Consider the following 21,683-nt stretch of genomic DNA (forward strand, 5'->3'; position numbering starts at 1 on the left):
TCTCACCTGTATCATTGGACTTGATCTCTCCAGTAGATTTGCAAGAGAGGTAATATTATCTCTGTGATAAAAGATGGGGAAATTGGGGAATTCCCTGGCGGTCCGGGGGCTAGGACTCAGCGCTTTCACTACCAGGGCGGGGGTTCATGCTGGTCGAGGAACTAAGATCCTGCAAGCCGCACGGCACAGCCAAAAAAAGAAAGACACTAATGGAAGGCCAATCAGAGTTAAAGAAGTGTGTACGTGCTTCCCTGGCTCAGTTAAAGAAATGAGCCTGGAGCTGATGCCCTGCGTACCCCAGGGTGGCCCCCGGGCGCTAGGGGAGGGTGGCTGGCCGCCGGGAGCGCCTCCAGCCAGCCCTCGCCCGCCTGCCCGCCCACAGTGAGCTGACCCTGTCTCACATCGGCGTGTGGGCCTCAGGCGAATGGGAGTGCTCCGTGTCTACGGTCCAGGGAAACGCCAGCAAGAAGGTGGAGATCGTGGTGCTGGAGACCTCGGCCTCCTACTGCCCCGCAGAGCGAGTCGCCAACAACCGCGGGGACTTCAGGTTCGAGACCCAGGCCACGGCCCACACCCCGCTCCTGCCCCTGGGACCACCGGTGACCAGTCCCCCACCCACTCCAAGCTGGAGAATACACTGCCTTTTGTCATTCAGCTCCAGGTCCCGCTGGCATATCTACAGAGACCGTATCCTTTTGTATAAAATCACCCTCCGAATGTGCTGTGCAGAACAAAAAGGGTTTTCTTTCCTTTTTCTTCCTTCCATGCGTAGCTGACAAAGCTCTCCCACTGCGGACGCCACACTTTCACATCCCAGTGGCCTCTCACTTAGGCAGGGGAGGAGTTATTCTCCCCATCGTACAGCCGAGAAGACTAAGGCCCAGAAAGCATAAGTGACTTGAACTCAGGACTTCAAGTCCAGCCTCGCAGCACCAGTGACAGCACTGTCCCAACAAACACAGCTTTAGAAAGGAGGTGGAGCTTGGGAAGCCCTTGAAGTCCCGTCCAAACACACACCCTCTTCTGGGCCCGTCCTGCAGCTCCCAAGGAGTCTGGCCTCACAGTTCTCAGGGCAGGGGAGGGACTCTTGGCCTGAGGAGCCTAGGTCATCGGCAACTTCCCACCTCTGCCCCCAGGTGGCCTCGAACGCTGGCTGGCATCACAGCCTACCAGTCCTGCCTGCAGTACCCCTTCACCTCGGTGCCCCTGAGCGGGGGTGCCCCTGGCACCCGAGCCTCCCGCAGGTGTGACCGAGCTGGCCGCTGGGAGCCGGGGGACTACTCCCACTGTCTGTACACCAACGACATCACCCGGGTGCTCTACACCTTCGTGCTGGTGAGGCCAGGAGAGGGGAGGGGTGCGGGAAAGGGGGAGGGGAGAAGCCTGCTGGCCTCATGGGCTGTGCTGCCTCCTTGGGATGCATGGTGAGGGGCCGTGGTCACCGTGTCTCATGCTCTTCTCCTCTAGCTTTCCCTTTCCCAGGGGACTCAGAACCCCAGGGCCACACTTGGGACATGTGGGCCACCCCCAAGGTCCCCAGTACAGCAAGGACAGCCTTAAGCAGAAAGCAGGGACAGCGTGAGGTCATCCCGTTGTCCTCAAGCAGTGGCATAACCAGTGGACGGCCCCGAGTTGGGAAGGGCTCACTCCTTACCTTCGCCTGCTGTCTGGACCAGACCCAGCTGTGGGCTAGACCCTGTTCCCTAGGCCCCGTTGCTCTGAGCATCAGCACAGGGGAGGGGGCCCCCGCGCTGTTTTGGGGGAGAAGGAGCCAGATTAGACGGTGCCCTTTCCTCCCCACACCCCCAGATGCCCATCAATGCCTCCAACGCACTGACCCTGGCCCACCAGCTTCGAGTATACACGGCCGAGGCCGCCAGCTTCTCCGACATGATGGACGTTGTCTACGTGGCTCAGATGATCCAGAAGTTTCTGGGTTACGTCGACCAGATCAAAGAGGTGAGATTCAATCGGGCCCCTGGGGCCCCTGGAAATCACCTGCCCCCCACCTGCTGAAGCCGGTCTCGCCCCAGCCTCTGGGTCCCCAGCCGCCCTCCTGCCCTCAATGACTCCGCCCCCGCCTCCAGCTGGTGGAGGTGATGGTGGATATGGCCAGCAACCTGATGCTGGTGGACGAGCACCTGCTGTGGCTGGCCCAGCGCGAGGACAAGGCCTGCAGCGGCATCGTGGGCGCCCTGGAGCGCATTGGGGGGGCCGCCCTGAGCGCCCACGCCCAGCACATCTCTGTGGTACGGTGGGCCGGCTGGGAGGGTGCCCTGCCCAGGGAGGGACAGGGAGGGACTCAGAGGTGACGGGGGCCAGCCCTTGTCATCCAGGATCAAGTCCTCCGAGTGTGCACCAGCCGTGCGCCCAGTTAGCGAGAACACCGAACGTGACCAGGGTTCCGTTTGTGTGGCATCAAATTCCAACTTGTCGGGAGCAGGGCAGAGGAGAGGGAGGCCGGCGACATCGGAGAAGTTACACAGGGCTTCGTGCGGGGACCGAGTTGAAGGGCTAGCCGGATGGAAGCACGTGGGGGGTGGGGTGGGGAAGGGGTGACGGAGACTTCTGTTCCCTGAGAAGAGGGGGAGTTTCCAGCGGTGGGTGGCGAACCAGCTAACAAGCAGCGCACAGCATCTCCGCTGCGTGAGACTGTGCTGGGTGCCGGGGGAGATCCGAGGGGGGCGAGGACCCTGCTCCCCGGCATAGCTGGGGCAGCAGGACTGGGACGTGGCAAGAGCTGGGCCAGCTCCAGGACGGGGTGTGAGCGAGCGGGAGGAGGGGCCGAAGAGCAGGGGTTCGGGGGATTCCACGGCAGACGCGAGGCTGCCAGGCCCTGAGTGATGAGCAGGGACGGCGGGTGGGCCTGAGCAGGTCTGCGGTCTCCAGCAGGAGAAGGCCAGGAGAGGGGTGACAAGGTCCCTGTCCCTAGAACTCGAGGAACGTGGCCTTGGAGGCCTACCTCATCAAGCCGCACAGCTACGTGGGCCTGACCTGCACGGCCTTCCAGAGGAGGGAGGCCGGTGCGCCGGGCACCCGGCCCTTGGGTCCCGGCCAGAACCCCTCCCCGGAGCCGGAGCCCCTGGCCGACCAGCAGCTCCGCTTCCGCTGTACCACGGGGAGGCCCAACGTTTCTCTGTCGTCCTTCCACATCAAGGTGGGCGCCGGGGGAGGGAGGATGCTGAGAGGGCAGGTACAGGGTGCAGGCGCCTGGTCAGGTGGATGGTGTGAGGGGACGCAGGACTCAGACAGGGGGTGAGGGGATGGAGGAGGAGGGGCTGGAGGACAGCGGAGCCCCAGGGACCCCGGGTGTCTCTGAGGAACTCCTGTTTCCCCCCAGAACAGCGTGGCCCTGGCCTCCATCCAGCTGCCGCCCAGTCTATTCTCGTCCCTCCCGGCTGCCCTGGCCCCCCCGGCCCCCCCAGACTGCACCCTGCAGCTGCTTGTCTTCCGAAACGGCCGTCTCTTCCGCAGCCACGGCAACACCTCCCGCCCTGGAGCCGCTGGGCTTGGCAAGAGGCGCGGCGTGGCCACCCCCGTCATCTCTGCGGGAACCAGTAAGGGCCTGCACCCCGCCCGCCCTCCCCTGCGCCCCCCGCGCCCTGCTGGAGGTGGCCGGGGGCGGTGGCCCTGCACCATTTCCTCGGGCGGTGCGGGGCAGGGATGTCCCGTGAAGGAATGGACTGGTGGAGAAAAGGCTCAAGAGACCCTGGGTTTCACAGCCCAGATTCGTCAGATTTCCAAAGGGCTATAACACGAACCCTCCACCCACCTGGGCCTCCTTCCGTCCCCCTTTGTCACCTGGTGCCAACTTCCCCCTCAGGGTGCCCTCCTGAATCCTCCCTTCATCCGGGCTTCCACTCCCTCTGCGTCACCTTCCACCTTCTCGTCCCGGACCCCAGAGTCCTCCCTTCAGGGGCATGTCGCCACAACTCATTTGGCACTTAGGTGGGCCACCACCTCCAGGTGCCTTTATTTTGATTCATCCTTGTGTCTCCCAGTTAGGCTGAGGCCCTGGGGGGCAGGCCCGCACTTGGCATCTAACTCTATTCCCCAAGCCCAGCGCACGCCCTGACCGAGCCTGAGTGGACCCCCTCCCCTGTAGGTGGCTGCAGCGTGGGAAACCTGACTGAGCCGGTGGCCGTTTCGCTGCGGCATTGGGCTGAGGGGGCCGAGCCCGTGGCCGCTTGGTGGAGCCAGGAGGGGCCGGGGGGGCCCGGGGGCTGGAGCTCTGAGGGCTGCCAGCTCCGCTCCAGCCAGCCCCACGTCAGCTCCCTGCAGTGCCAGCACCTGGGCAACGTGGCCGTGCTCATGGTGAGGGTAGCGGGCACGGGGGTGGAGGGCAGGGGAATGCAGAAGGGGCGCCGGCGGGGGGTGACCAGGGGCACTCTGAGCGCCTGGGGCCACAGAAATCCTGAAAAAACAGGCCTTATCGGGCCTCGTGACGGTCAGGACTCGCAGGGAAATAAATGGCCCTCTGGTCTACCCCATACCTCTTCATCTTTCAGAAGACAGGCAGGTCCTCTGGCCCTCTATCAAGTCATCCCCATAATAGCAGCCCCAGAGCAAAAAAAAAAAAGAGACGTCCTGCCTCTACTCCCATATTGAGAGAGATGGATCAGAGACCACCCAGCCTGGTCTCCACATCCTGCACTCTCTGACACCCAGATCGTTAAAGTGAAAAAAAATCTGGGAACGTTTCTCCATCCCGGTCACCCTCCTCACTCACCCCTGTCCAGCCCCCGTGCCCGCACCACACTTCACAGCCCACTTTTCCAGATCCTGAGCAGGCGTGCAGCTGTATGATAGACAGAACCTGCCCCTCTTCCCTCCTCTCTGATTCTCGGGCTGGGAACCTGAAAAGTTCCCAGAAAGACAGATCATTAACGCCACCTAGACCGACTTTCTAAGAGAGGGTGTCATGGTGCCTACATCTTTGCTACCCAGATGGACCAAAGGCCAAAGCTGGGGCCCAAAGCTGACTGGGCTTGGGAAGAGGAAAACTGGCCTGGGGGACCGGCCAGGACTCCACAGGGCGGCCGCTCAGCTCCCGGCTTCCCCTTACTCACTGCTCTCTGCTCTTCCCAGGAGCTGCGCGCCTTCCCCAGGGAGGTGGAGGGCTCAGGGGCAGGCCTGCACCCTGTCGTGTACCCCTGCACGGCCCTGCTGCTGCTCTGCCTCTTCTCCACCATCATCACCTACATCCTCCACCACAGGTGAGAGCTCCTGCGGGAAGGGAGGGCATGCTGGGTGTTACTAAGTACTGGCAAGGCGGCAGTGGGTGTTCCTTTCCCAGGCTCTTGCCTAGCCTTTCCTTCAAAGGTTCTGCAGCTGGAAAATGCGTTTGGGGGTTAAGGTGTCCATCCCATTCACGCCCACGCGTGCATACAGATATCTGCCTTCTCCTCGTTGACTCTCCCAGTGACCTTGAGACCCCCATAGGCCTGACCTTGGATTGGGTGGCCCATTTGTTAAAGACTGTTTCTGCGGCAGCTCCATCCATGTGTCCCGGAAGGGCTGGCACATGCTGCTGAACCTGTGCTTCCACATGGCCATGACCTCCGCCGTCTTTGCGGGAGGCATCACACTCACCAACTACCAGATGGTCTGCCAGGCGGTAAGCAGAAGGGCTGGGATGGGGGGTCTCCAGGATCGGAGACGGCAGCCTGGGGTACAGGAGGGAGGCGCGCGGGAGGAAGGGGGCTCCGCTCTTTTGTGTCCAGCCTCGTGGGCGAGGTGGGCATGAGAGTAGGGGAGGTAAGAAGCAGAGCAACTAAGAGACAGGACAAAGTGGAGAGTGGGATCCTGCGATGGAAGAGAGGTCGGGGATGAGCCAGGCAGCAATGACAGGGTCATGGAGAGTCCCTGGCACAGGGGAGAACCCTGGGCTGGAAGTAGAGAGGGTACTGGCAGGGACAGAACCCTGGGGAGGTTCTGGGTGGAGCTGGAGGCTGGGCACAAGGGAGGCACAGGAGAGCACTGCGGGGCTGAGGCTCTGGGACGGCCAGTCTCCCAGCCTCAGTGCCTTGACCCTATAGGTGGGCATCACCCTGCACTACTCTTCACTGTCCACACTGCTCTGGATGGGGGTGAAGGCCCGTGTCCTCCACAAGGAGCTTACCTGGAGGGCACCACCTCCACAAGAAGGGGATGCTGCCCTGCCTGCCCCCCGACCCATGCTCCGGTATGTCAGCTCTGCAGGGGGGAAGGGCTCAGGTGTCGGGGGGAGGACACCAAAAGCTGTTCTCCCAGGGTGGATGCTGTCCCAGGGGTCCAAGGTCCTGGGAGATCACACTCCCAAGACAGAAGAGGTGGGGAGTTCCCCGGGGGTCCAGTGGTGAGGACTCAGTGCTTCCACTGCAGTGGGCCCGGGGTTCAATCCCTGGTCAGGGAACTAAGATCCCTCAGCCAAAAAAAAAATAAAAGGCAGAAGAGGCAAGGCCCTGGGTGGCACTAGGTTGCCCAGTGCCATGGAGGGGGGGCATCCTCGGGGTTTTCAGACATGACAAGGCCAGGAAGGGAGCGACCTCAAAGGGCATTGGGCAGGGATCCTGGGAACCCAAGTGGCACCCCTGGCTTCTGCACTGTTTAGGGTGACAGAAAGCAATTCTGGCCACTGTCCCTTAGAACAGTCTTGGCCAAATCCCTTAGGGACCTACTGACCTGCCCTGGAAAGGCATTGCAGCCCTGGCAAACAAACTCTGACATAATTTCTAGGGGAAAGAGGATAGGACAGAGACCCCAAGGTGAGGGTTCTGAGGACCTGGCCCCCTCCTTGTTCCCCAACTCTCTGACCCCCAAACCCATTCCTCTCCAGGTTCTATTTGATCGCGGGAGGGATCCCACTCATTATCTGTGGCATCACAGCCGCTGTCAACATCCACAACTACCGGGACCACAGCCCCTAGTGAGTGCACGGCCCGCCTGCCCCAAACCTCCCCGCCCTGCCCCGATGCCTCGCCCTGCCCCGGAGGCCTCCTACTCCGATGCAGCAAACACCCGCCCAGCCCGTCACCCAGCCCCAAGCTCTGCATGCTGACTGAGCCGCTTCCGCCTCTCCACTCACCACAGCCTCCCTTCCCGCCCACCCAGCCTCCGCGCCCCACCTCACGCGTGCCGCCTGTGTCTCCCCTCAGCTGCTGGCTAGTGTGGCGCCCCAGCCTAGGAGCCTTCTACATCCCCGTGGCTTTGATTCTGCTCATCACCTGGATCTATTTCCTGTGCGCGGCGCTGCGCTTACGGGGTCCTCTGGCACAGAGCCCAAAGGGGGGCACCAGCAGGGTCTCCCTGGAGCCAGGGGAGGAGCTGAGGGGTTCCATCAGGCTCAGGAGCAGCGGCCCCCTCCTGAGTGACTCGGGTTCCCTTCTGGCCGCTGGGAGCGCAGGGGTGGTGACGCCCGGGCCCCCGGAGGAGGGTGACGGTCTCTATTCTCCAGGAGCCCAGCTGGGGGCGCTGGTGACCACGCATTTCCTCTACCTGGCCATGTGGGCCTGCGGGGCTCTGAGCGTGTCCCAGCGCTGGCTGCCCCGGGTGGTGTGCAGCTGTCTGTACGGGGTGGCGGCCTCCGCCCTGGGCCTCTTCGTCTTCACCCATCACTGTGCCAGGCGCAGGGACGTCAGGGCCTCCTGGCGCGCGTGCCGTCCCCCCGCCTCGGCCTCCCGAGCCTCCCCGCGGGCCGCGCCCGCCGCCCCAGAGGACGGGTCCCCGGCGTTCGGAGAGGGGCCCGCGTCCCTCAAGTCGTCCCCGAGCGGCAGCAGTGGCCCCGCCCCGCCCCCGGGCCCCTGCAAGCTCACCAACCTGCAGCTGGCGCAGAGCCAGGCGTGCGAGGCGGGGGTGGCGGCCCGCGGGGAGGCGGAGCCCGAGACGCCGGGTCCCCGGGGGAGCCTCGGCCCGCGCCACCCGAACAACTCGCACCACGGCCGCCGGGGCCACAAGAGCCGGGCCAAGGGGCATCGCGCGGGCGAGGCCGGCGGCAGGAACCGGCTCAGGGCGCCGCGCGGGGGCGCGGCCGGGGCAGCCGAGTTGCCGTCGGGCGAGAGCGGCAGCCCGCACAACAGCCCGTCCGACAGCTACCCGGGCAGCAGCCGCAACAGCCCGGGCGCCGGACCCCGGCTCGAGGGCGAGAGCACGCTCACGCCGTCGGAGGGCAGCGACACGAGCGCCGCGCCGCTCCCCGAGGCCGGCCGACCTGGCCAGCGCCGCAGCGCCGGCCGCGACCACCTCAAGGGCGGCGGGGGCGGCGCGCTAGAGAAGGAGAGCCAGCGCCGCTCGTACCCGCTCAACGCTGCCAGCCTGAACGGCGCCCCCAAGGGCGGCAAGTACGACGACGTCACCCTGAGCGGCGCCGAGGCGGCCGGCGGCGGCTGCATGAAGACGGGGCTCTGGAAGAGCGAGACCACCGTCTAGGCTGGGGGCGGGCGCCGCTTCAGGACGGGCGGGCCGCGTGCGCAGGAGACCCCGCTTCTCGGGGGCCCTCAGAGACGTCGATCGGTACGTCCCCAGGATTGAGGTAGGGGTGCCTCGCTGCGCCCGGGCTCGCCAGCTTTAGTCCCGGAGGATGGGGAAAGGACAGGCACAGGCCCGCCAACGCGAAGAGGGCCATCCCTCTGGGGTAGCGACAGACAATCCCCGAACCGCAGACGGGATACGTTTCCGTCCCAGCGCAGGCTGGTTTCGGCAGCCCCAGCCGTCCAGGCTCGGGGGAAAGGTCCTGTGGGGCTGCGGAGTGAGCAAGGGCGGCAGGGACAGCACAGCTCAGGCGGGCTTCTCCTAAGGTACTCCCCGCACCTCCTCCCGCCCCGCTCACGGGCGGCCATCAGCCTTACCCGAAACACACGGGCGATGGGGGCCCGAGTAAGGTGTTCTCTCCTCACTGCCCTCCTCTGAATCAGTCACCCACCTGTGCCCAAATCCTAGGGCCTCTCCCCCACCCAATTCTGGCTAACTAGGGAGCCAGCCTAGCAGATGAGCCAGGTGACCAGGACCAGTGGGAGGAAACAAGGTGCTGCTTTTCGGATCAGCTATGCAAAAGGAGAAGGTGGAGCAGGGTGAAAGGCAGCTGCAGGGATCAACCAGCCCTCTGGGAGGGGGGCAGGTGGAAAGGTGCACCATCAGGGCTGGAGGCCATTACCACAGGACTGGGACACACACCACACGGCAGGGCTCAGAGGTGGCGCTTCAGGACAAAGCCCAGGCCCTACACCTAAGAAGCTGCCTGACAGATGCCTGGAGATGATGTGAGGGAAGCAGAGTTAGTGCTTAGATCTGGGGCTGAAGCTAGTCCTGCCTTAAACCTAATCCTATAAAAAAACAAAATGCTCTGAAGAGGGGTGCCACCGCCAGGCTGCAGGTGGTGCTGGAGAAGCACTTACTGTCCAATGACAGGCCCATAGCCCCAGTCTCGGCCCTCCACACCTAGGGACTGACAAAGCGCACTCCCTGCCACGTGAGGCCATAGAGGAGAACCGTTCCAATGATCTGATCTCCAGCTCCATATTAGGGAGAAACCTCCAAAACATCAAACCAGGTTCCTGCCTCCCGTAAGCCCAAGCCAAGTCCCCAGGGCAGTGGGGGGGGGGGGGGCCCTGCAGCTCACCTGGGGCCTGCACCTTCACTGCTTTTGAACACCAGCACGCATATTTCTCCCAACCTAAAAAGCAACCACCAGCCTTTGGTTACAGGATGCAGTGCGAGTGCAGGGAACCCTGGGCCTCATGAAGAGCCACAGGGAATCCCGGCCCAGTCTCCATATCACCCCAGCCTGGTCACCAAGGCAAGAGAAGACAGGGGGGGCAGGGAGAAAACCCACGCGCCTTGGGATGCACCCTGTTATTTATGCTTGCTGCACAGACAATATTAGACAGAAAAAAAAAAAGGCAAAAAAAAAAAGCTTCGTATTATTCTTCCACTTACGCTGGCTGCTGTTTACATACCCCGCCAATGCCTTAGCACTGGAGAGCTTTTTGCAATACGCTGGGGAAAGGGGAGGGAGGGGATGAAAAGTGCCAAAGAAAACATGTTTTTAAAAGCTAGGGTTTTATACAATAGAATGTTTTCTAGCAGATGCCTCTTGTTTTAATATATTAAAATTTTGCAAAGCCCTTTGAGCTATGAGCTTACTCCAGCCCCGGTCCTTTTGTTAGGAGGGAGAGGATCTCTGACACTGTACACACGAACCCACTAAGGCCTGTGAATGGACGCAGGGCCAAGGGCTGCCCAGTTCCAACCTCTGAGGGCTGATACCATCCGGAATGTGCACTGCTCCACACCAGCAGGGAGGCCCCGCCAGCCCTGCAGCTGCGGTGTATCCAATCTGAACCGAGAGCAGGAGAGCGCCTGGCACCTTCCCAACAGTCCAAGAGAAAGCCAGCCCACAGAACAGGAGTATGTGCGACCACTGTCTGGGACGAGGGATGGGACTCTCCAACCCAGGCGTCCCCGTGTTCCTTCTGACTTCGACTCTAGGACCTGGGGTCCAATAACTGCAGAGCCCCTCTTGGGTCCCTTAAATGAGAAGGGAGACACCTAAAGACTTGTATACACTGATTTCTCTGGCTACATCAGGCCTGTTAGCAAGCCGCCGTCAGGTGGGGTTAAGCGCCCGCGCCCCCCCACCCCGCAGACCCCGGCTGTGCATCAGGGAGGGTTAGGGACACTCGTGGCAGCCTGTCTAGCGGCCTGGGCTCTCTGGAAGTCCCTAACTTCCTGAGGGGTACGCAAATACTGCTCGATCTCACTATCAGAAATGTTCTCATCTCCAGTGACTGTGGAGACAGGGGGTGTGGGACAGATCCGCTTTGAAGGCTTCAACATGCAGGGTGGGAGGAGGAGGGTGGGGCTCGCTGGCCGCTTCCCTGCGGGCAAATCTACGGAGCCATCGCCCCGGTCCTCTTTTCCCCATCCTTGCCCCTGGCCCGGCCCCTGCAATTCCTTCTCCCGGGCGTCCAGTGCGTCTGGCTCTGCTGTTCCGTCTCGAAAGGCCTTGCGGACCAACATGTGGCGGTGCTGGAGAAGGTCGCCGATGTGCGCGACCACAGACCGCTTGTCAAGCTTCAGGACCTGCAACCAGGCCAGCTGCTCGGCCAGCCGCAGCAGCACAGCCAGCAGCTCCTGCAGGCGGGAGGAAGCGGGGTACGGCAGGTCCACGCTCGCCAATTTACAAAATCGGGCAAGGGAACACGTCAGCCGATCTGAAGGCCGCAGCGACTGCCAAGCCAGGAAAGTGGCAGCGGTGATGACAGGCAAGGGATGCCGCCCGGTCACCAGCCACGTCTCATCTGCCAGCTCCACCAACTGCAGCGTTCGCGATAGCATCTTCTCCTTGTCTTCCACGTACTTGGCTGGCACAGACGGGGAGGCTTCAAACAGTTTGAAGCTGAAATAACCAAAATGAGGGTCTGATCTCAATACCTCTGGGGGACCGCTCTTTCAAAGCGCGAAAGATGGGCAAGCTATGCTATCCTCCCGGGAACACTCAAGCCTGCTGGGCAGCAAGTTTATCCAGGTACCGAGAGAAGACAGGGTGAGTCTCCTGCTGAAGAGATAAAGGGCAGGAGAATGCAGAAGGGAGCTAACATTTCTTGACGATGCCCCTCCCCCCACCCCATCAGCCATCATTCTGAGGGCTTCACAAATGTTCTCCTTTAATCTACTCCACAGCCTGTCACGTACATTCAGAGTCACAAAACTTGCCCACAGTCATCCAGCTTGGACGTCACCAAGCTTCACACCCAAGACTGTTTCACACCGATAGTCTTTGCTTTCTACCATATTTGCCAGAAAAAAAGAACACAGCTACTCATTTTAAAAAAAAAACAAAAAAACTGGCTTCTAACTCCAGCTCCCTCAGTTACTAATATCCTTTCAGCTCTAATCACACATGATCCTGTTGAGGCAGGGCTGCTCCATCTAGCCAAGTAGGCCACACACAACATGAGTGGTGGAACCCAGGAGCCCCGTGCCAAGGCCAACACCTTCCTTCCTACATCATTAGGTTGCTATAAGGGCAAAGGGATTTGAAAATTATAAGATTCCAGAAATGTAAAACAGGATTAACCTGATAAGTGAGTGCTAGGCACAGGAAAGGGAGAAGACTTTTTTCTCCCACATCCTTGTAGATGGGCTTTGGTCAAAAACAGCCAGCCAGGGGCTTCCCTGGTGGCGCAGTGGTTGAGGGTCCGCCTGCCGATGCAGGGAACGCGGGTTCGTGCCCCGGTCCGGGAGGATCCCACGTGCCGCGGAGCGGCTGGGCCCGTGAGCCATGGCTGCTGAGCCTGCGCGTCCGGAGCCTGTGCTCCGCGACGGGAGAGGCCACAGCAGTGAGGCCCGCGTACCGCAAAAAAAAAAAAAAAAAAAACAAAACATCCAGCCAGAGGTAAAAGGATTCAGGTCTAAACTCATCCCATCCCCGTGTCTCCCACTAGGCAGGTACCTGCTACAGTAGGTCTTCACCAGGTCCACCAAGCACAGAGATGGCACATCCAGCCCCAGGAGCTTCACCATCTGCAGGTAGGTGCCAGAAAACACATCCAAATCTGCATACAGCAGGGTGCAGATGGTTCCCATGGTCAGGGGCCAGTTACGCTGCCGGCAGGTGATTAAGACACAGCACCCGACCAACACCTCCTTCTTCTGCAGCCTGGCAGCACGGATGCCAGAGTGCTGGTATGCCTGTTGGTAGTAGGCAACTGCCGTGTCCTCAAACGTTGGTGGCAGCTGCAGAACTCGACAGAGGTCTCTCACTCGGCAGAGACCTAAGAAACCCACAGCAGGAGTTAGAGGGACCCCAACAGCACCTTAAAAGGATCATACACCACGATCAAGTGGGATTTACCCCAGGGATGCAAGGATTTTTCAATATCTGCAAATCAATCGGTGTGATACACCACATCAACAAATTGAAAAATAAAAACCGTATGATCATCTCAATAGATGCAGAAAAAGCTTTTGATAAAATTCAACATCCATTTATGAGAAAAGCTCTCCAGAAAGTGGGCATAGAGAGAACATACCTCAACATAATAAAGGCCATATATGACAAACCCACAGCTAACATCATACTCAATGGTGAAAAGCTGAAAGCATTTCCTCTAAGATCAGGAACAGGACAAGGATGCCCACTCTCGCCATTTTTACTCTACAAAGTTTTGGAAGTCCTAGCCATAGCAATCAGAGACAAAAAAGAAATAAAAGGAATCTAAATTGGAAAGGAAGAAGTAAAACTGTCACTGTTTGCAGATGACACGATACTGTACATAGAGGGGACAAAGAAGCCACCATGCAGCTCCTAGCGATTTCTGTTCAACTCGCCTCAGATACCAGAGGCACAAATAATGGACCTTTCTACAATGACAAGAGAGACACTTGGTGAGGTCATTCAAAAGGCACAAAGACATTTATGAAAGGAAGTCATGCTTCAGTGCCCCATCTTCTGGAGGCTGGTTTGATCTGTGGCCAAGCCAAAGTGTGATCTGGGTTCCTTGAGTCTACCTCAGACATACCCCCCAAGCAAACCTAAACCTTCCACCTAACTGCCACCTGTCTTAGAACCATCTCCATCCTTTATTTCTAATTACCATTCTCTTCCTCTCTACCTTACCCAGTAATGCTGAAAACAGGAAAGACAAGCAGATGGGCTAGACAGGGGTCCCCAACCCCCGGAGCAACCACTACCGGTCCTCGGCCTGTTAGGACCCGGGTGGCACAGCAGGAAGTGAGCGGCAGGCGAGCCAGCGAAGCTTCATCTGCCACTCCCAATCACTCGCATTACTACCTAAACCATCCCTCCGCGACCCAGTCCGTGGAAAAACTGTCTTCCACGAAACCGGTCCCTGGTGCCAAAAAGGTTGGGGACCACTGGGCTAGACCATGAGGAGAACTTTCTTTAAAGCCACTGTGTCATAAAAGGTTGATACTCACCTCGCTGCTGACTGCGACTAACTTGTTCGTTTTCCCCTGTGCTTCGGGAATATGTTACTTCTGTAAGATAATGAACAAATAGCTTGTTTAGCCTCTATTCACCAAATCCCTGCCCTCCCACCACACAAAACCGGGAAGCAGAAACCCAATCATCATGCACCCACTCCTCGTCTCACAGAAGGTGCCCATCTGTGCAAGTTAAAGGTCCACCTGGTTTTCCATGACCACAAGCAATGCCAAATACACAGAGACTAAAGAGGACTAGGACTGCCCTAAAGCAGCTCCAAGTGTTCCAAATTTCCAGCTGTCCCTCCTGTACATCCAGTTCAGGCAATTCTCCTGCCTGCAGATTCTGAGCGCTGCACTGCGTAGGGACTTGGAAAACAAAGTAAAGAAAAAAAAAAAGATGCTTTTGCTAATTAGTGCCCAAAACTACTTCGGGGTAACAGTATTTTCTGTATTCGTAAAGAACTGCTCTATCAATACAATTCTTCGACCATGCCCAGACTAGGTAAACTGAGTGGAACTTTGTTTCTGTTTCATTTATTCAACATCTGTTAATACCTACTACATATACCACATACGGTGCTAGAAAAACACAGATGAATGGCAGTCCCTGACCTTCTGCAGCTCGCTCGTCCACTTTAGGCTGTTTTCTCTCATATTTAAGGGTGCACGTGACAGGGAGAGGGCAGGAGATAAGAAGAATCTGACGTCAATCCCTCCACAGCCCCAGGCTGTACCCACGGCCCCGGAAAAGCCCGCAGAGGTACCTCGGAGGTTGCCCTCGTCAGTGAAGGTGGTAGTAAGGACTCCCTCGGTGACCACACAGCCGCAGTCGGAGCACACCAGCTGGTTCTGCGAATAGTGCGAGTCTTCCACGAGCTCAGTGGAGCCGCAATCGGGACACCGGCCTCCGCCCGGCATCTCACAACCCGTCCAAAGCCGATGAAGCTTTCCGACACCCGCCCCTAACGTCGACAACAGCAACTGTGCAGAAACAGGAAGTAGGAGCGGACCCTTGTAAGGTCTGCACCTTTCTCTTCCGTCCAGCGTAACCGGGGTATTATAGGTATTTCCTCCGCGGCTGCGCGGAACTTCCGGTCTGTTCCTCTTTGGCTCGGGTAGAAACGTGATCTAGGAGAGGAGGTTCCTGTTCTGGACTGTGTCTTCGGGTTCCCCGCAATCTGTAGTTACTTTGAGGTGGGCCCGACTGGGGATTGCATTTGAGTGAGCGTTCTACCTGCATGGACACGGATAACAGACAAGATATTGTTGCCATCCGCAAACAACTCTTCTTTCTAAAGCGCTAGGGGAATCGCAGATTCTCCATTTCTCTTTGGTGACGGATGTTGATTTTGGCCATAGTACAAAATCTGTGTCTAAAAGGGAGAGTAGTGTATCAAGAGAGCAGGAAATCGTGCTCTTTCCAGAGTGGCTTCCCCTCCAGCAAGTTGTTTCCTCTCTTTGCAGTCTATTTCCCTCCACTGTAGAATGAAGGAGTTGAATTAAAATCCAGAGTGGCAACCTCGGATGCTTTCAGAGGCTAGGCAAGGAATGTCTAAGGGAGTTGGAGAGAAAGAATATGCGGTGGTGAGACTCTTGGCAATCTGAAGGATTCAAGCAGATTCGGATGTTTTTAAACCTGACCTTTAAGATGCTCCAAGATTCTAGCTCCAAAGTTCCTAGCATGGGATAGTATAGATAAAAGAATCTTGAGCAAAAGAGTGCCTCTAGCAAGCTTACACATGAGAGATTTTGTATGTCATGTTTGAATATAAATTAAACATGACCAAAGAGAGTGTGCTTTCTCATAAGTAAATCCTAATTGCACTCATCAAGAATACAGGTTTTGGGAATTCCCTGGTGGTCCAGTGGTTAGGACTCCATGCTTTCACTGCCGAGGGCCTGGGTTCAATCCCTGGTTGGGGAAGTAAGATTCCACAAGCTGCATGGTGTGGCAAAACAAAACAAAAGGTTTTAACACTTGAAAGTTTTAGAATCAGTTGTGTCTGAAAAATAAGAAAAGTGAGTTAAATGACAGAGAAACAAAGGCCAGTCCCTTCTGACTCCAAGACAACAGATGGAAGTCATCATAGCCAGTACTGAAATTAGGTGGGGAATTTCTGTTTCTCAGTCTGGTGGTGGAGAATTTCAGGCAGGTCCGGCATTAGCAGATCTTGGGAGCTGTTGTGGGCTCAATTTCAACTGTGCACAGGGACTTGGGGGTGAACGGTGAGCACTTCCCACTGAGAACAGAAAATAACTGGACAGCTCCTGCCCAGACTGAATTGAGGAAAAAGGGTGTCTTGTCAGCGCCTTAACAGATAGGGATGCTCCCTTGAGGATTAAGACACAGGTCACAGCTGTCTTCTTTAGAAGACCAATAAAGTATGCATGCTAGAGCTGAAAAGTTTTCAACAGAAAAACGGTACTTATTAGTATGAAGAGATGAGGCAACATAATGACCATGTGCCCAGTGAGTCCTCAAACAGAGGATCTGAGCCTCAAAAATAAAGGGCTCTGAGCAGGCAGAGCTACAGGTTCTTTTGAAAGAGCTACAACCAGTGGTCAGGTACAGAGGACTCTATGCCTTAAGAGACTGTGAGTTCTCTGGACCACAGTGCAGAACAAGAGCATCTCTGACCAAAATAAGATTGCCTCTTGTCTGTAATCCACGCAGCAGCCTTCTCTGCTTCAAATGCCACTTCCCTCTAATATAAATTGGGGGAGAGGTGCTGTACCTTTCAAGAATTGTCCGTTCAGGCCCTCTGGCTCACAAGTCCCTCCCCTCTGCTCACGGCTACTCCAAAGCCTCCCCTCCCTTCCTACTGCACAACAGAACTTCTGGCACCCTGGACCTCAGTGAACTGTCAGGATTCCAGGTATTAGCTGACCAGTGAACACAGAGCAGCTAGACTTCCATTTTTTCATTTTCCACATCAGCATCACATGAGATGGTTAATGGGCTATACTGAAGGGTTGAAGAACTGAATGTGATTATAATATAAATGAAAACATATTAGTGAGATGGGAACTTTCATAAGATTCCCCTCACAGTCAAGAGGAAAGCATTAAAAACCAATCAAACCAAACAAAAACACCTTCAAAAGGTGTCAGCGCCTTCTTTCCCACACTCTCCTCAAGCCTCTCTCCTCAATAGCCACATCTAAGGGTCCCATCCGGTCCCCCAGAGACTGCTTTCTCAGAGCAAGAGAACCGCTCTCCTAGAGAAATCCCAACCGCTACCACAGGGCTTGGTCCCACTGGAGGGATCCACCCTCTCCCCCAACCAAGGGATGCAATACTCTCTAACAGTCCATTCCCCGAGGTGTGAATTACTCACTTTAGCCCCACGCCATGCGAGGGCTTGAGTGGGCTTTGGTGCCCCAAGTTCCCCTCTTTCCTAGACTTCCCCACTACTGTGAGGTATGACAGGATTTATTTCTGGTTGTCCAGCAGATCAATACTGGGGACACACTTGTGTGCTCATGTGTGCACACACAGCTCTCAGAGACATCTGTTAGTTTCAGACAGTGCAGTCGACATCCTTACTGGGGACGGGAAACAGGTCCCTAAAAGCCACATAACTGGCACTGGGAGTAGGTGTTTTTTGTTTTTAATTAATTTATTTTTTGGCTGCGTTGGGTCTTCGTTGCTGTGCGTGGGCTTTCTCTAGTTGCGGCGAGCGGGGGCTACTCTTCGTTGCGGTGCATGGGCTTCTCACTGCGGTGGCTTCTCTTGTTGCGAAGCACGGGTTCTAGGTGCGCAGGCTTCAGCAGTTGTGGCTCACGGGCTCAGTAGTTGTGGCTCGTGGGCTCCAGAGCGCAGGCTCAGTAGTTGTGGCGCGTGGGCTTAGTTGTCCGCGGCATGTGGGATCTTCCCGGACCAGGGCTCGAACCCATGTCCCCTGCGTTGTCAGGTGGATTCTTAACCACTGCGCCACCAGGGAAGGCCAGGAGTAGGTTTCTTTTTTTTTTTTTAAGTTTTTATTTTATATTGGAGTATAGGTGATTAACAACGTTGTGTTAGTTTCAGGTGTACAGCAAAGTGATTCAGTTATACATATACATGTGTCTCTTTGGGAGTAGTTCTTTACATTACCATACAGAACAGCATCAGACTCCTCTCATCCCCAATTTTGCACAGATCTTGAACTGAACTGCACTTTTTTAAAGTGAGATTTTACTACAGAGTCATCTACCTATGACAGAAGCCCTGGAATTCTGCTTTCCCCAACACTACTCACAGTAAAGTGGAAGAGCAGGTTTATGATTCTCCTACCAGCAACTCTAGGGGTGGAGGGGTGATTCTCTTCCAGCCACAGGTATGTGATAGTGTAAGAGAGCCTCGCCCTCAGACACAGACAGGCTAGGAGGTGGGCAGGACCCAGGCCAGAAGATGGCGCGCTCCACTAAGACATGCAAGTCTGGGGTTCACGTTCTCAGGAAGAAATCTGTTTATTTAGGAAATTTATTTGCCTTCCTCTGGGAAATCAGGACAGATACATCAGCCTTGGTGCCTTTCCTGCTGCTACAGACTCTACCAAGAGTTACCATCATTCAGTGATAGTGATGATCTGTTCTTTTTGGTTTTTTTTAAGGGATATTTATTTATTTATTTTTGACTGCATTAGGTCTTCGGTGCTGCGCGTGGGCTTTCTCTATTTGCGGTGAGAGGGGGCTACTCTTCGTTGCGGTGCGCAGGCTTCTCACTGCGGTGGCTTCTCTTGTTGCGGAGCACAGGCTCTAGGCGCACGGGCTTCAGAAGTTGTGGCACGAGGGCTCAGTAGTTGTGGCTCACGGGCTCTAGAGCGCAGGCTCAGTAGTTGTGGCGCACGGGCTTAGTTGCTCCGCAGCATGTGGGATCTTCCCGGACCAGGGCTCGAACCCGTGTCTCCTGCATTGGCAGGCAGATTCTTCACCACCGCGCCACCAGGGAAGCCCATGATGATCTGTTTAACAGCTGTTCCTCCAACCTCTCTCCCCTACTCCTCCCTGAGCCTGTGAAGCTGGAGCCATGCTTCTTGTCTGTAAGGCTGGAGCCCACATGGTTCCTGGCACGTAGGCTTTTGGAAGGCTGAGTGCCCAGGATGGGCTGGATTAGAGCAGAAAGCTACTGGGGAGGGGCGGCCATTGGAAAGGATGCCTCAGACGTGGTCCAGATGTGAAATACTGACCTTAAGGCCAGAGTTCTTTCTAGAGAAGAGGCCAGAGAGGAGGGCACTGAGGGCCTGAAGGAAGCCCCAGGCCAGCCGTCCCTTGGTGACATGTGCGAATGTGTTAGGGATCTACCTGTCTTTGTTACAATCTCCCTGGGAATGACCTGGCTTTCTCATCCGCGTGTCCTGGGAGTGCCTGCTACGCTCTGGAAAGGCTGTCCGGCTCTGGTGGACACGTGTCCTGGGAGGGCCGGTCAGAAGCAACATAGAGACGGGATTCCTCAGAGATGGGGTCATTTCTAATCTGGAGCGAGCAATCAGTGGGAGTTGGGCTGCCCTCAGGGCCTCCCCCTGGGCTCCTTCCAGCTCAGATGACTCTAACCCAGTTTCACTCTGAGCCCAGAGGACCCCCTGCTCCTCGTCACAATGAGTCTTGGAGCCTTTCTGACTGGGTCCCCATCACCTCAGCTCTTCAGTAGACAATGATTCTTCTCTGACACACAAGGGTGACACAGCCTCAGTACAGGGCACGGCCAGTACTTCCTAAACCCTTGTGCCAAGTCCCTGCCCTCATTCATATCACTTTCCCCTTTCCTGTTGTTTATTGTGTGACCCCAATACACGTTCCCTCCCCTGGGCTGGGGATCGCTGTGTTCGGTTTCCTGATCTCCCAGGAACGAAGGCACGTGGTAACTCGGAGAAGGATGTCACAGGCCTAGAGCACGAACACAGCCGCCTCAGAGGGACCTTCCCTCCTCGGAGCCATGGCTCATCGGGCCTTGTCTTGAGGCCCTCCGTTTTCCCTGCCCATCCTCCAGGATGTCAAGTCACTCAGAATATTATCTCCTCCGCCCCCAAGGCTAGAGGAGACTGGGGCCTCCTAGTCTGGGGGCCTAGACTGGGGGTCGGCAAACTCTTCCTGTGAAGGGCCAGAGAGCAAATATTTAGATTTGGTGGGCGAGAAGGTCTTTGTTTTAAGCACTCAAGTCTGCTGTTGCAACGTGGAAACAGCCGTAGACAATTACCTAAATAAGCACTGCTGTATTCCAATAAAGTTGTGGAGACAATGAAATTTGAATCTCATGTAATTTCCATATGTCATGAAATATTATTTTGATTCTTTAACTGTAAAAATCTCCAGTGTTCAGTGAGGTGTTGTTGACTGTGGTCATCATTCCGGCCACTTGTTCATCCCACATTTAAAAAAAAAAAGGAAAACTCATCGTGTTTTTTTTTTTTGTTTTGGCCGTACCGCACATGGCTTGTGGGAGGCTTGTGAGGTCTTAGTTCCCTGACCAGGGATTGAACCCGGTGCCGCAGCAGTGAAAGCGCAGAGTCCTAACTCCTGGACCGCCAGGGAACTCCCGGGAGAAATTCCTTGGCTTGAGGGTTACATGAACAAAAGCGAAGCCATAGTTTGTTGACGCTTGTTCTAGAACCCCAGGTCGCACAGGTGAGGAGTTCAAATCCTTTCTTTACCTGCTGTGGGACCCCAGGCAAACTTAAGTTCTGATGCCTCTGGAAGTCTCCATTTCCTCATCTGCGTAATGGAGATATTATCTACCTTGAGAATTGGAAATAATACTCAGCGGCGCTTAGTGAATAAGCAGGAACTCAATAAACAGGCCTTCCTTTTGCGACCAAGTTTCAGCCTGAAGTGAGCAGCTGATAATGCAAGAATGAAGCAGCTTTCTCGCAGCTCTGAGGGCTCGTCAGTGTCACCAGGGTGACTAGTTCCAGGGCTTGGGATACAGGTGTGTAAGAGTCAAACGTGGAAAGGCTAAATGAGGACATCCTCCCTCAGGAGACTCTGTGGCTTTGGGATCCGCTGGTCCCACAGAGGTCAGCTAAGCCAGCTTTGAACTTAAATGGGAAGTGATCGCACCTGCCTCCCCAGGAGGGGAAGCCTGCAGAAGGCAAAAGATGACACCCCCAAAGAGAAGGCCAGGGCACGGGCTCCATCGGCTTCGAGATGGGGTCCAAGGGCTAGGGGAGCGCGTGCTGCCAGCGCTTTGGCCATGGTCACGGTGGTAACTGTACCCTGTAAATGACACTTTCCATGGGGAGGTGGGCAGGGTGCCCCCTCCAAATGCAAGGGAAATGAATCTTGGGGGAGGGTTGGGGGTCATTTGCGTAAACATTCCTTCCTTAGAGACTCTCCTTGGAGGGCTTTTTATTTGTTTGAAGCAAACCTGGGAGGCTGTTGTGTCAAGAGAAGCCGCTTTTGTATCACTGTACGCGGTGGCCCCGCCGTCCACATCTGGCTGGGTAACCAGGCCCCTCACCCAAACCAGGGAGGCCTTCAGGTAGCTCCCCCCAGCCCACCCAGGGGCTTCCCGGGTGCTGCCTGCCTCTGTGCCTCTACAGTGTGACTTTCATCTCTAAGAAAGAGCATCTCCTCCCTTCTGAGAGGTGGGGACCCTTGGTTGAGGCAGGCAGACCTCTCACCTCATCAGCAAAGGTGGGAGATTGGTAGAATGAGCTCAGGAGGAAGAGTCCTTTACAGCCAGAATTCCCTCTACTCAGAAATGAATGAACTCGGTTGATGGAACCAGGAACCTAGATCTGGTACTGATCTGGGCGTTCCTGAACCCAGTGTGAATTC

General features: G+C 56.5%; 2 protein-coding genes across 2 annotated transcripts in view; one reads left to right on the forward strand and one right to left on the reverse strand.

The window, feature by feature from the left end:
- The window catches only part of ADGRA2 (adhesion G protein-coupled receptor A2), a gene marked incomplete at its 3' end in the record, with an annotated part of 32,610 nt that extends 24,204 nt beyond the window's left edge, over positions 1-8,406 (forward strand). Inside the window, exons 8-19 of the mRNA XM_082863644.1 lie at positions 383-547; positions 1,137-1,335; positions 1,810-1,959; positions 2,088-2,249; positions 2,933-3,157; positions 3,341-3,557; positions 4,106-4,314; positions 5,089-5,216; positions 5,494-5,617; positions 6,039-6,184; positions 6,818-6,907; positions 7,137-8,406. Of these exons, the coding sequence (XP_082719770.1) occupies positions 383-547; positions 1,137-1,335; positions 1,810-1,959; positions 2,088-2,249; positions 2,933-3,157; positions 3,341-3,557; positions 4,106-4,314; positions 5,089-5,216; positions 5,494-5,617; positions 6,039-6,184; positions 6,818-6,907; positions 7,137-8,406 (3,085 nt within the window). The remainder of the gene's footprint in view (positions 1-382; positions 548-1,136; positions 1,336-1,809; positions 1,960-2,087; positions 2,250-2,932; positions 3,158-3,340; positions 3,558-4,105; positions 4,315-5,088; positions 5,217-5,493; positions 5,618-6,038; positions 6,185-6,817; positions 6,908-7,136) is intronic.
- A 1,610-nt stretch (positions 8,407-10,016) lies between these two features.
- Positions 10,017-14,881, reverse strand: BRF2 (BRF2 general transcription factor IIIB subunit). Its single transcript, XM_082863663.1, has 4 exons — positions 14,691-14,881; positions 13,918-13,977; positions 12,431-12,752; positions 10,017-11,374 (listed from the first exon to the last, which is right to left on the reverse strand). Exons 1-4 carry the CDS (start codon positions 14,842-14,844, stop codon positions 10,636-10,638), a joined length of 1,275 nt encoding a protein of 424 aa, XP_082719789.1. The 5' UTR covers positions 14,845-14,881; the 3' UTR covers positions 10,017-10,635.
- Positions 14,882-21,683: the final 6,802 nt, after the last annotated feature.

Source organism: Leucopleurus acutus (genome assembly GCF_964270905.1).
Source record: "Leucopleurus acutus genome assembly, chromosome: 21".
NCBI lineage: Eukaryota > Metazoa > Chordata > Mammalia > Artiodactyla > Delphinidae > Leucopleurus > Leucopleurus acutus.

Excerpts from the sequence above, each read along its gene's own strand:
- BRF2 (XM_082863663.1), bottom strand. The coding sequence starts at position 14,844 with ATGCCGGGCGGAGGCCGGTGTCCCGATTGCGGCTCCACTGAGCTCGTG. Across the intron at positions 12,753-13,917 it reads TAGTCGCAGTCAGCAGCGAG|GTCTCTGCCGAGTGAGAGAC; the intron begins GTGAGTATCAAC and ends TGGGTTTCTTAG. Across the intron at positions 11,375-12,430 it reads GTGAAGACCTACTGTAGCAG|CTTCAAACTGTTTGAAGCCT; the intron begins GTACCTGCCTAG and ends TGGTTATTTCAG.